Source organism: Silurus aristotelis, assembly GCF_946808225.1.
Source record: "Silurus aristotelis genome assembly, chromosome: 4".
In the NCBI taxonomy this organism is placed as follows: Eukaryota; Metazoa; Chordata; class Actinopteri; order Siluriformes; family Siluridae; genus Silurus; species Silurus aristotelis.
In genome coordinates, this window is record NC_139577.1 from 28,243,098 (window position 1) to 28,255,341 (window position 12,244).

General features: G+C 38.6%; 1 protein-coding gene across 5 annotated transcripts in view; it reads left to right on the forward strand.

Moving 5' to 3' along the window:
* lef1 (lymphoid enhancer-binding factor 1) overlaps positions 1 to 7,279 on the forward strand; it is a 39,266-nt gene extending 31,987 nt beyond the window's left edge. For all 5 annotated transcript variants that reach the window (XM_083538793.1, XM_083538792.1, XM_083538795.1 and 2 more), the window contains one exon: positions 6,506 to 7,279. Coding sequence is in view for 2 of the 5 variants with exons in the window: in XM_083538792.1 (XP_083394918.1) it covers positions 6,506 to 6,585 (80 nt within the window). In the remaining 3 variants the exon portion in view is untranslated. The remainder of the gene's footprint in view (positions 1 to 6,505) is intronic.
* The last annotated feature ends 4,965 nt before the right edge of the window (positions 7,280 to 12,244 follow it).

The window sequence follows — 12,244 nt, forward strand, 5'->3', positions numbered from 1 at the left end:
ATACATTTTCTATGCCCAGCAATTATCCCTGATCCCAGAGTTGGCTCAATTCTGTCTTTTCTTCGAAAAAAAAAAGAAAAAACTTCACGGCATAAGTAGATTTATTCATCGTAAATGTTAATCATCTCTGTAAATAATTATACACTGCTCTATTAATTGACCATACGACAAATATGACAATTTTCTTTCATCACTAAAAGCATAGTATTGCGCATTTAGTGCCTGATGATCCTTATTTTAAAGAGACATATTTAAGGTTGCCATAGACCTGCTTGCTCTTATCTTTTGTATTTAAAATCTTGAGTGCAAATCTAGAAGCCTTGCAGTGTGTGTGTGTGTGTGTGTGTGTGTGTGTGTGTGTGTGTGTGTGTGTGTGTGTGTGTGTGTGTGTGTGTGTGTGTGTGTGTGTGTGTGTGTGTGTGTGTGTGTGTGTGTGTGTGTGTGTGTGTGTGTGTGTGTGTGTGTGTGAGAGAGAGAGAGAAGGGGCCGGTTTTAAAAGAACCAGCCCAGATGTGATCTCTCCCCTTCCTCCCATCTACCCACATGGCCCACATGTGTAATCCGACAAGCGTCATGAATGGTGAGAGGTTTTGCCCGCAGTTGTTGCATTTGTTGGTCCTTTTGACTGTGTGGAATGCTAGAAACCTTTTTCAATAGGCCGAAGTAAGTAGAAGTGAAACCTCCCCATGCCAGTATCGAGCGAGAGGGACCTTCTGTCTGTCTTTTTCATATAAAGTGCCACCGTATCCTGTTATTCCGCTCCCTCAGTCTGCAGGGAAACGTACGCAGATGTGACAAATCTGCTCTGCGAACGAGACGAAAGCCAACAGACAAAGGTTTTATGGTCGATCGATTCGCGACCCTGTGGCTCGCTCTGAACCCGAATCGGAACGCTTTTTCTCCTCGGCTTTTCTTCTTTGCAGGCTCGGGGGCCACAGGCGAGAATTCTATTTCTATTCCTGATCCAATAATTAGCAGTGCCGAGCAGACGGGGGATGGACACCCTTGCTGATTTATTGTGACAGCCTTAAACTAATATGCATAATACCAAGAATACTGCTGCTACCCTGAAAGCCCTCAATTTATGCAGATCTCAAGAGCTGGATTGAGGTTAGCTTAGCGTAGGATCCTGAAAATATTTTTTCGAATGAACTTATTTGTCAATTTTTTTTATATTTTTTTATTATTTTTTTTTTTTATCTGCCTTCCTGTTTTCCTACAAGGAATGTAGCAGGACTGTTTATAACAGTGTGTGTATATCAAGTTACGTATAATGTAATCTTTATTTATTTTTTTATTTTTTTATTTTTTTTATTTAGTTTTTTTACTTTTTTTATATAGACAAGAAGTTCATGACTTTTAGTAATAGACAAACATTGCTGCTGTTATTTTTTGCCAATTTTGTTACTCCCAAACCTTTTGAAGTTGGATACAAAGCATTTTGTTGCTGTTTTTTTTTTTTTCCCACGACGACCAAAATTGCCAATTTTCTTTTTATTTATTAAATAAAATTTTTTAAAAGCGCCTAAGATCGCTATTTTGACTGAAATAGCAAAGCAGACATAGGGTTGTGGGAACTTGCATTATGCTGGATAAAAGTTATTATAATAATCATAATAATAATGATAATAATAATATTCATAGTTTTTGTCTTGCCTGTGTTCCGACTTATCCATCCTCCTCGGACTGTCATTAGCCATTCTGTTTTTCTCCAATTTGCTTTGAGATGATCATCTGTACAGAGACACAGGTTCTTACATTTCCCCCCTTTGTGTTTTAGATTAGTTCTACATATGGAACGAAACACAACAGCTCAGGTGCTACAGTAAATATACAATACACATGTTGTGTATGCAAGCCTGACAAAAAGATGATCATTTACATTTATAAGGAAAAAAACCTTTACTTGTATAATGTACCAGTTTCCACGTATATACTATTCAAAACAATAATAATGATAATGTGATATGTAAAAATTATAATAATAATGTAGGCAACCCTTTTTACCTTATTATTCAATATGTATCCATTCTTCGTTATGTTTAATGCAGTGGAATGTCTGAGAAACAAGTTTGTTCCTGTTATCACTTCGGCATAAACAGTTGTTGGATCACCAAGGTTTTTTTTCTTTCTCTGTCTTGTATTTAGTAAGACAAAACAGAATGAAATTACCAAAACTAAAAAATACAAAAATTTTTTTAAAAAAAGCAGATTAAAAGTGCTAAAACTGGTGACTCCTTCCATGAATGTGCAAAAAAAAAAAAAACGCCACCATATTAACCATTACATAGTTTGCTCTGTTAACTACCAACACATCCATCACATTACAAGGGTCCGCCATGCAAATCTCTATAAATATAATTTTTATTGTAAAAGTATTGTATTAAAATGAGCACATTATACATTTAATTGGCAAAGCTGCCGTTTTGGAAAATTACTTCAAATTAATTATTTTGGATTTCTATATTTAACAATAGACATTGTCTCAAAGCAACTTTAAAGAAATAAATGGGTTATAAAGTGGTATAAAAGAATGTATAAGTTTAGCGCCTGTTAATTTGTTCCTTATAATATTTGTTTATCCGTAATGAGCAAGCCCACGGCTACCAGCTGACCAAGTGCACCTATTGACCAATGGGATTTGAGACTCTAGCAGTGATGTGTTTAAGGAATTAGCATGTGTTACTATAACACATCAGGGTACACTCCATTTGTAGCCATCTGGAATCTGATCCCAGGTCTTGGTTGTAGCACACAGATCAGTATACAAAGAGAGACACTTTATAAAGCTGCGAGGAAAAGCATAGCTCCAGTGTTACTGCTGGCAGGCTGCTGGGTAAGGTTTGCCCTGAATCTGGGCGTGGCTGTTGAGGGATTTCAAAGCTCGCTGTGTGTGTCAGAGTATGTCTGGGGGAAGTGTGGGAAAGTTATAGAGGTAAGGGTGTTGTGGAGTCCAGGACCGACTGTGAGGAATGAAAAGAAGCTGTTTCAGTGAGAGCCTCAGCCTCTCTCTTTCTCTCTATCTGATGTGAGGGCAGGAGTCAGCTGTCAGCATCTGATGAGAAAGGGAGAGAGTGAGGGAGAGAAATGAAAATCCCTCATGCACTAAAATAAAGCGTTCGCTAGTTTTTATTTCCGCACTCAAACAGTTAACTCGCCCATCCTTCACGTTCTCTCAGGCTCTGTGTCTGTCTGTGTGTCTCTGACGGTCTTTTATATGTCTATCTTTTCACTCACCGCTCATTCTGTCCGTGTCTCTCGATCACCTCCTTTTTTTTTGTTGCTCAGCCCCTCTCTCTATTTCCTGCTCCCGTGTTTGCCCTCCCTCATTCTCAGCTATAGAGGAATTCATCTGTAGTTCATTCTCCTTCTTCAGTCTCCGTCCTGCCCTTCACAATGTAGGGTCTGTACTCTGGCTAACCTCCTCAGACGGTGCCATTTTCAGGATCCGGTGTAACTAAATCAGTAGTGAAGCTATACAATTATTATAAGTTTTCCTCGAATTACAAATAATTTTATAGCATCTGCACACACTTAAAAATCAACGCTGCGTGTGTAAAGTTAGCATGACTGTTCCAAGAGTGTACGCAATGAGCAGCATTTAAAACGCATCATCTCTCAAATCCAATCCAAATAATGTTTCACTCTGAAGTTCAGTGCTGCGAACATGCATGACTCAACAGCAACAGCTGCACCTAAAACAGTGGTGAAGGCCAGAGACTTTTGTTCAGACGCTGAGTCTGCTATCGGCACGTCAGAAGGGTTGAGACATCCCTGTGTGTTGTGATGTCTTCTCCATTTCCCCTCTCTCTCTCTCTCTCTCTCTCTCTCTCTCTCTCTCACTCACTCACTCACTCACTCTCTCACACACACACACACACACACACACACACACACACACACACACACACATGCACACAGACCAGTGAGGAGTTTCTCTAAATCTGGGTCCTATTGTGAATGCAGGCGGAACCTTCCCCCCTCTCCCTCCTTTTCCTTCCACTATGAGCGGCTCTTTGAAGCCTGCCGCCAGTGGAGGCGAGCAGTCATTGTGCCACTCTTTGATATTGCCGCTCTGGCCCTCAGTTCTGGCAGCGCAGGGCCACGTTGGCCCTGTGGCCCCCAGCCACCGCGACCTCAAATGTGGGCAGGTTCTTCATCCCACCTCCCAGATCCAACGTTATTTTTCCTGACCTCCATCCTCCCCCACCAGCACATGCTTGAGGTTTTGGGGAAGCAGTCATCGTCCTGTCTTACTTCACTTTTTGGAGTACAAATAAATCACATGCTGCTTATTGCGCTGTATTTGAGTTCTCATTGCAAATGTGTAAAAGGGAGACCCCCACCTTATGCATACACTCGCACACAAAGCCTACTTTCGGTGGTTGCAGAGGAGTTATAAAGGCGTAATTGTGCTAGGGCTTTTCCTTTTAATGTTACTGTGTCTACGCCAGATGAACTGCTGACAGAACAAAGTACTTTGTTTGAAAATCTCGTTTTCTTCCAGGTGCCGTTTTATTACTGGGCCCCAGTGTTTAGCGGCTTCCCCCAAGCGCTGGCCCACTCATAGCAGCCGTTTGATTTTATGGACTCGCTGCTTTGCATGGCATTGCCAAACCAAACGCTTAGACGAGCATTGCAAGGCCAGGCCACTGGCAAAATGTCAGGAGAGAAGGAAAGAGACAGGAAAGGGGAGGGGGGGGCTTTCCAGTTGGCTGGACTTAACACAACCCAGATTATGCTCACGCACACACACACTCATACACTCAGTCTGTAGTACTTTATTCAGGCCACTCTTGCTCGCCTGCCAGAGTTGGACAGTGATGTCATACACACTTTGATCTGTTTTATTTCCTCTCACCATTTCGCAGTTTTTTTTTTTTTTTTTTTGTGTGTGTGTGCATGAGTATGTAAGTACCTTGTGTGAGCAGTTTTAAGCAGGTACTTCCTTTCTTCGCAGTGGTCTTATAACCTCAACGGATCTTTCGTGTTGAAAAAAAAAAACCCTGCGCGGGCCATGTGGGATTCTTTCGGTCAGCTTATTTTCAGTGTCGTTTTTTTTTTTCCCCCCTGGAGAAAGAAACCCAAACCACCAATGTGGGAGAGCAGAGGAGAGGGAGGTGTCTCTGCCCCAGCTGCAGGCTCTTTGATTTGGCCCGGGAGGTGAACGGGCCGATTGAGGGACTCAAGGCCGTGCCAGTTATCTTAACCTCCCACACTTCAAAGCCTTCCTCGCTTTGCCTTGCCTTTCCTCACCACCAAGTAAAGGGAGAGTGTGTGAGAGGGCGAGAAAAAGAGAGTGAGAGTGAGTGTGGCTGGCTCTCGAAAACAGAGGAGCGTTTCATTTCCTGCGACTTGGTACTGGGTGTTCTGCAGCGCTAAAGCTTGTGAATCCTAGCACTTGTATCGAGATGGGCAGTGCAAAGCCCATCTCAACCTCCCTCTTTCCCTCCCCTTGCTCCCTCCGCCTCGGGCAGGAAGGGCAGCCAGACCTTTTTATGTGTGGCCTGGAAGGAAAGTGCACTCCAGGAAGGGGGCATGGGCTGTTCAAGAGCTTTGAGGTGCAGGGATGAAAAGAGGGGACGGAGGAGGTAAATAGAAGCACCAGGAAGCTTTGGTCACTGCCGTGCTCTTCTGCCTCTCTTTCTCTATCTCTCACTCTTACTCACGCTCTCATCCTTTTTCTCTGTCGAAAAAACCAGCCTGTCATCCACACATAGTAAAGCAGTAAGGAAATGGATGTGTGAATGATGCTTTCAAATAGCGGACTTGTATCTGGAACTTTTTACCTCAGCTCATGGGAGCGCTGCTTCTCTATTATCTTCCTTTGATCTGGAATTCTATTTGATCCACTTCTCGAATAAGTCCATAAAGCCTGTCGATATGTGCAATGGAGTCCGTACCACTGAATTTTTTGCAACCCACAGGCCTCTGATCAGGTTAATGCTCCAACTTTCGGCCGATTTTCCGAGCGACAGATGATTATTATTATTTTTTTTTTAATCTTGGTTGCAAAACCTCAGTAGGAGCCCCGAATGCGTTATCACCTCCTGTCTATGTGAATATGAAAGAATGAAGACTATAGTTCATTAACCTAAAAAACGTCCTCTGAATTGACCTGTATGTCACCTTTGGGAACATAATTAATAAATTAGGCATCATTGCAGGCATCTCTGCTGACTTACTGAAGGTCGTAATCGATCAAAGGTTTCAAGGTACTTCCCGCTTCTCATTGCAAGTCTTGAATTAGTAATGAGTTGCTGTGCATTGTATATAAATTAAACAGTTTAGAGATGCGACAGTTTGCAAAATCTCTAGGCAGAAACCATGCAGTCTTATTTGAGTCACAAATTAATCAATTTCAAAGGCATAAAATGTAAATAAAAAATTTTTTTGCTACTTTTTAGTTTGAACAAAAACTATGTCTGGCATTTGCTTACAATCTCATACTGTGCATGTTTTTTTTTTTTTTTTTTTTTTTTTTTTTTGTGTGCGTGTCAAACAGGAGGAAAACGAACTGCTTTCTCCTCATGCAAAGCGAAGCCAGAAGCTGCAGGGGCCCTTTTGGAGATGGAAGCCTGTTAGATGACCTCTGACCCCTTCTGCGACCTCTTGACTCCCCTTCGCTGACCTCTTGGAGGGCTCCAGCTCTCGAGTGCGCTCCTCTGCTGTAGAGACACTGAACTGAAACCACAGACAATCGCTTCCCGCCTAGGCCCACTAACCCCCCCCAAAATAAAACACACACACACACACACACAGTGACAGATACACACAGCCCATAGATACGAGTTCCACACACAGTTTGTTTGGGGTTTAAGTTTATTTTAGCTTGTTGCTCCCAAAGTCCAAGTTGTTGCACTGATCACCATCAGAGAGGGAAGAAATCAATCACACACCTTTTCCCACACCTGTCCCTAAGTTATTTTAAGTTATTCATCACCCCTGTTTCCTGTATGTACAGTTCATCCCGAGCACCGTCTCACTTTTCACCCAATGATGTAGCATTTCAGGGCCCGGTATTCAGGAGCGTTCTGTTAAGAAGTCAGACGGATCATTCATTCGCGACTTGCAGACATTCTTTCAAGACTCTTTCATAATTCAACCAGTGGGTGGAAAAAAAAAAGGATCAAAGTTTTGTCTTTTTTGGGTTCAAGCTGATTTTGAATGCTTTTTTTTTTTGTATTTTTAAATATTCGATTCATCTCTTGGTGTATATTTTAAGTCATTTTTTTTTTTATCTTTATTTTTTATATATATACTGGTATATATATATATATATATATATATATATATATATATATATATATATATATATATATATATATATATATATATTTACGAGAATAAGCTTTGCGACAGGAAAGCTGTTCTGTCTTTCATGCAGAGGCGACCTTTTTTCATTTGAGAACTGTAACTAATGATGACCTCCCAGTGCTCAGATGTAAAATAATGCTCAGTATGTGTCCTTTTTTTTCATGACAAATGTCTGGATATGTCTCTTTTCTTGGTATTTTGGCAGGCAGCGATAGGACATGTGTTCGAGTGGGTACTCAGAGGCCTATATTTTATTGTTCTAAACAGACAAATTAAGCAGATATATATATTTACCCCCAGCACTTGCCGGTCTCTTTTATTGCGATGTTCCTCGGTTTCCTCTCTATCTGCTAGATAATAGTGTGGTCTCTGCCATGTTGTTTATTACATGCAAGCATTTCTGTAACATTTTGATTTTACATGCTATTTTTTTTTTTTTTTTTTTTTTTTTAGTATTATCGGATACAATTTCTTATTTTTTTCCTTTTTTATTTTTTTATTTGTTGTCATTTTAAGTCACTGTCATCTTGGTTTAGCACTTTGCTTCCAAGTGGTCACATTTGAACTGTGTTTCTACATGCCTTTTTAAAAAAAAAAAAAAAAAAAAAAAAAAAAAAAAGTCTAAAAATAAATCAGTATCTTTGACTGACTCTTTCTCTCTGATTTTCAAACCTGCGAAATAACTACAATTTCTCTTTTCACTCATGAATATAGAGAATGCTGTGTTTAAATGAGGGATGAGAAACTGCATTATAGGATGCTGATCAGTTCATTTTCCTGTATTAAGGAAATATAGAAATAATATAATGCTTTATATAATAGCCTCATCTTAATCATGCTATTTGAAGTCAGGTTTTTTTAGTCTCTTGTATTCCACATTGTCAAGTAGAGAGAATTTTAGTAGTAGTGCAACGGTTTATATTTCATCACTGCTCACTACAATAGATTTGTATTGGGGTAATTCCATGATTAGTGAGTTACTTGTGTCAAGTCAATTCAAGTTTTTCTATAGCGCTTTTCACAACAGGCATTGTCTCAAAGCAGCTTTACAGAATTTAACAGTTAAGATGAATGATGTGTATTTACCCCTGATGATCAGCCGTGGTGACTGTGGCAAGGAAAAACTCCCTTAGATGTTATGAGGAAGAAACCTTGAGAGAAACCAGACTCAAAAGGGGAACCCATCCTTATTTTGGTGACATCATAAATCTTTCAACAATACAGAACACTGGAGAGTGAGAACTAACACTGCGTAAAGAAAGAATGTTTTAATCTCTGACAAAATGTTAACAATTTCAGATAAATAACTTTAAAACAAAAGCTACAGCACTTTTTCCCACCAGCCTATTAAACATCCATATTAACTTGAAATAGTGTGTAAACATTTAAAAAAAAATTCACATTAATGTATGAATCGAACGACCTCCCGTTCATAAATCATGCTTTTCCACAACTTATTCACTAGAAATGATGTACATTTGAATGGTGTTCTACAACACTTGATAGGCCTCTGTTACCTGAGCACATGTTCAGCAGGAAGTAGCAACATATGAATCTCCTGAACACTACATACATTTTTATTATTATTATTTTTATTATGATTAGAGTGATATTAAATAATTTTTGACCCTTTTTACCTAAAGTATAGATCGAAAGTACAAAGCATATTACATTACAATCACATATATTTACTAATTCAGGACTAAAACCTTTGTGTTTTTAGGGCAAATGTTTTCTTAGATTTATTTAGCTTATTAATTTTTCTTAGATTTATTTAGCTTATTTATTTTTCTTAGATTTTTTTTTTTTTTTTTTTACTGAACTTAGCCGGAGTTTACTGTCTCCTATGCCATCAGAAGGAAGAGTCAAACATCCCAAAATGCTTTAATAATAAATAAATCCACAGCAAAATAAACGTTAATTTAGCAAATCTTTTCCATAATCTTTGCCCAATAATGCTTCATTTGGACAAATTCTGAAGAAAGACTAATGACAAATTTATAGTGTAGCTCCATCTTATGTCTCCATAATCATGAGTTATTGTGAATCAGTGGGAAACGGAAAAACGTTCATATTGCAGATCCGAAAGTTGATTTTGCTGTGGATTTATTTATTATTAAAGCGTTTTGGGATGTTTGACCCTTCCTTCTGATGCCATAAGAGACAGTAAACTCCGGCTAAATTCAGTATTCAGATGAAACCCTGGTCAAATGTGCCTAGAAGCAACCCAATACACTACTGTGGGGGGGGGACGTCGGACGTGGGAGACGTGCGTTTGATTCTGGAAGGACTTCCTTTCACTTCACGCTGGCTTTTTCTGGGTAAACTTTGACCTGTGAAGTTGCAAACCGTAGTCTTGTGAGCAAACAGAAAACAAATTTGTGGAAAAGTGATCTTTGGTCAGAACAAAAAAAAGAAGCTGATATTATTATGGAGAATTCACACCAGATATTTGCCTGGCTGTTGTCTTGTTTGGCACACTTTTCTTTCTGCCTGTAGGGTTTTCTTGTTAGCAGTGTTGGCACCTCCGTCTGTGTGTATATTAAATGATCAATTTTTCCTATTTTTCCTGCGGGTGCAGTATTTGACAGACTTTTGGCCACATTTATATGATTAGGATTATTTTTCTGTGTAAAAAGCGTACCACGTTTGTCCGTCGTTGTTGTTTAAACGTATAAGCTGGAATTGCTCGCAGACTTTCCAAGACAGATGACCTTTTAATGGAAGTGAAATAAATCCGGCAGTGGTATCGGCCTTGGCACAAGAGCTGTTTGGTTGCGTTTCATAAATAGAGGAAAAGAGGACAATGGTATAATCAGAACCGCCATTCCGCGAATTTTTATTTAAGCGAGACTTGAAATGTAGGATGATGAGTACTACCAATGTCTAAGTACTTTTATGTGCTTAACATAGTTGTGTTGTTTCTAGATGGGTTACCTATGATAGGCAGAGGTCCCATTTGTGTTCATGTGAGATAGAAATATAAATATAATACAATATAAGGCCAAATGTAAATGGATACCTTGCACTCATCTGTGGCTCGTCCAAGAACAGGGGCAACAAAATTGAAAGCATAAAGACTTGTAGTGTAATTGGAAGAACTTGAGGGTCCTGCATTAAGCCCTGACCTCAACCCCAATAAACACCTTCAGGATGAATAGAAACACCAACTGTCTGACCTTCTCACTCAATATCAGTGTCCAGTCTCACTAATGTCTTTCTGGTTTAATAATCACAAATTCCAACAAAGCTCCAAAATCTAGTGGAAAAGCTTCCCTGAAGAGTGGAGCTTAATAAAACAAGTACGTTGGACTACATATGGGATTTGGTGTTCAGTAAGGGAATGTGAGTATGATGGTGTCTTGATACGTTCAGGCATAAATACAGTGTAGTGTAAATTCAGTGTATTGTAAAAGGACAATTATTTCTCACAACAACCTGCATGATTATTAGTAATAAACATAAATTACTTATATAACGTATATGCTATAAATACAGCCATTAAAATACATTAATATTAATGCATTAATGTGTTCAATCTTTTCAGTTAATTCTACCCTGTTGCCTGAACGCATTCATCCCAGACAGATGTGCAAATATTTCTAAGAATCACTTTTTCATCACAAAAAAATTGCATAATTCATAGTTAATGGGACAAATAAGAAAATTGTTGTCCTTATTTTATTTAATTTATTAGTGCAGTCGATGGAATAAAAACATTTACATTTTTTAATCAATTTATAAATATCAAATGAATGAATTGACATTGAAACAAATCAATGGCTGTAGATGATTTTACGGTAATACACATTTTATACAACAAGGAACAAAATTAATCGCTGTGTATCTGTGACTGCTTGAAAAAAATTAATTAATTAAAAAGCAACAACATCAACCTCAATAGTGTTTTTTATCTCGAGTGTGTGTCTGGCAGGAAAGATTTGTATATCAGTGATGGAGTTAATGATTTTTAGTTTACTACAACATCTCTTTAAACAACTCTTTACACTATTATCTTTTTCCATGAAATCAAGACGCCCAAACTCGGACCTTCAGGTGAAATTTAGCCGGTGGTGACCCTTGACTTCGCCATGCCTTTCATGAGAAGAGGAAAACAAGGGGTATAAACTAAGGAGCAGCTTGATGTCTGGATAAATAGACATTCGGTGCAACCCAGATGAGGATGGGTTCCCTCTTGAGTCTGGTTCCTCTCAAGGTTTCTTCCTTCTGCCATCTCGGGGAGTTTTTCCTCGCCACAGTCACCACCGGCTCGCTCATCAGAGACAAACTTATTTATAAAGAACATATTCACTTTAATCGCCACATTATCTGTGTAAAGCTGCTTTGAGACAATGTTCATTGTTAAAAACGCAATACATATAAAAATGAAATGAATTTAAATGAATGTCTTATTAGAGTTCACTGAATAGATGTATTAGGCAATAAACTCTAATGTACTGGAATAAACTGGATTGTTTTGGATTGTACTTTAAGTTTCACTGTTTTCTATTTACTAATACATTTATTTTTTGAATAGTATGACAACATAAATGAGAGGAACCATGGACATTATAAATTGTATATCATGTTCAGTATAATGCGACTTTTATTTTCACCCCAGGCAGAAGAAAGGGTTTGGGCATCTCTGGGCTAAAGCCTTCAGTTATGTGCTGATGCAATGAGGCCAATTTAGCACGTGACTAAATTAGCAACGTGCCAATTAAGATCAAAATGAGCAGATATAAAGCCTATGATAAAACAAAGATACACAAAATGTAATTATATTATCACGCTTGAAATAATGACCTTTAAGACAAAAACTGTGTACATTTCATCAAAGATATCATTAACGTTTAACTGTAATAGTTTTGTTGATAGTAATAGTTTTGTCGTCATCGTCATTGACGTCATTGGTCGTTGAATTCGC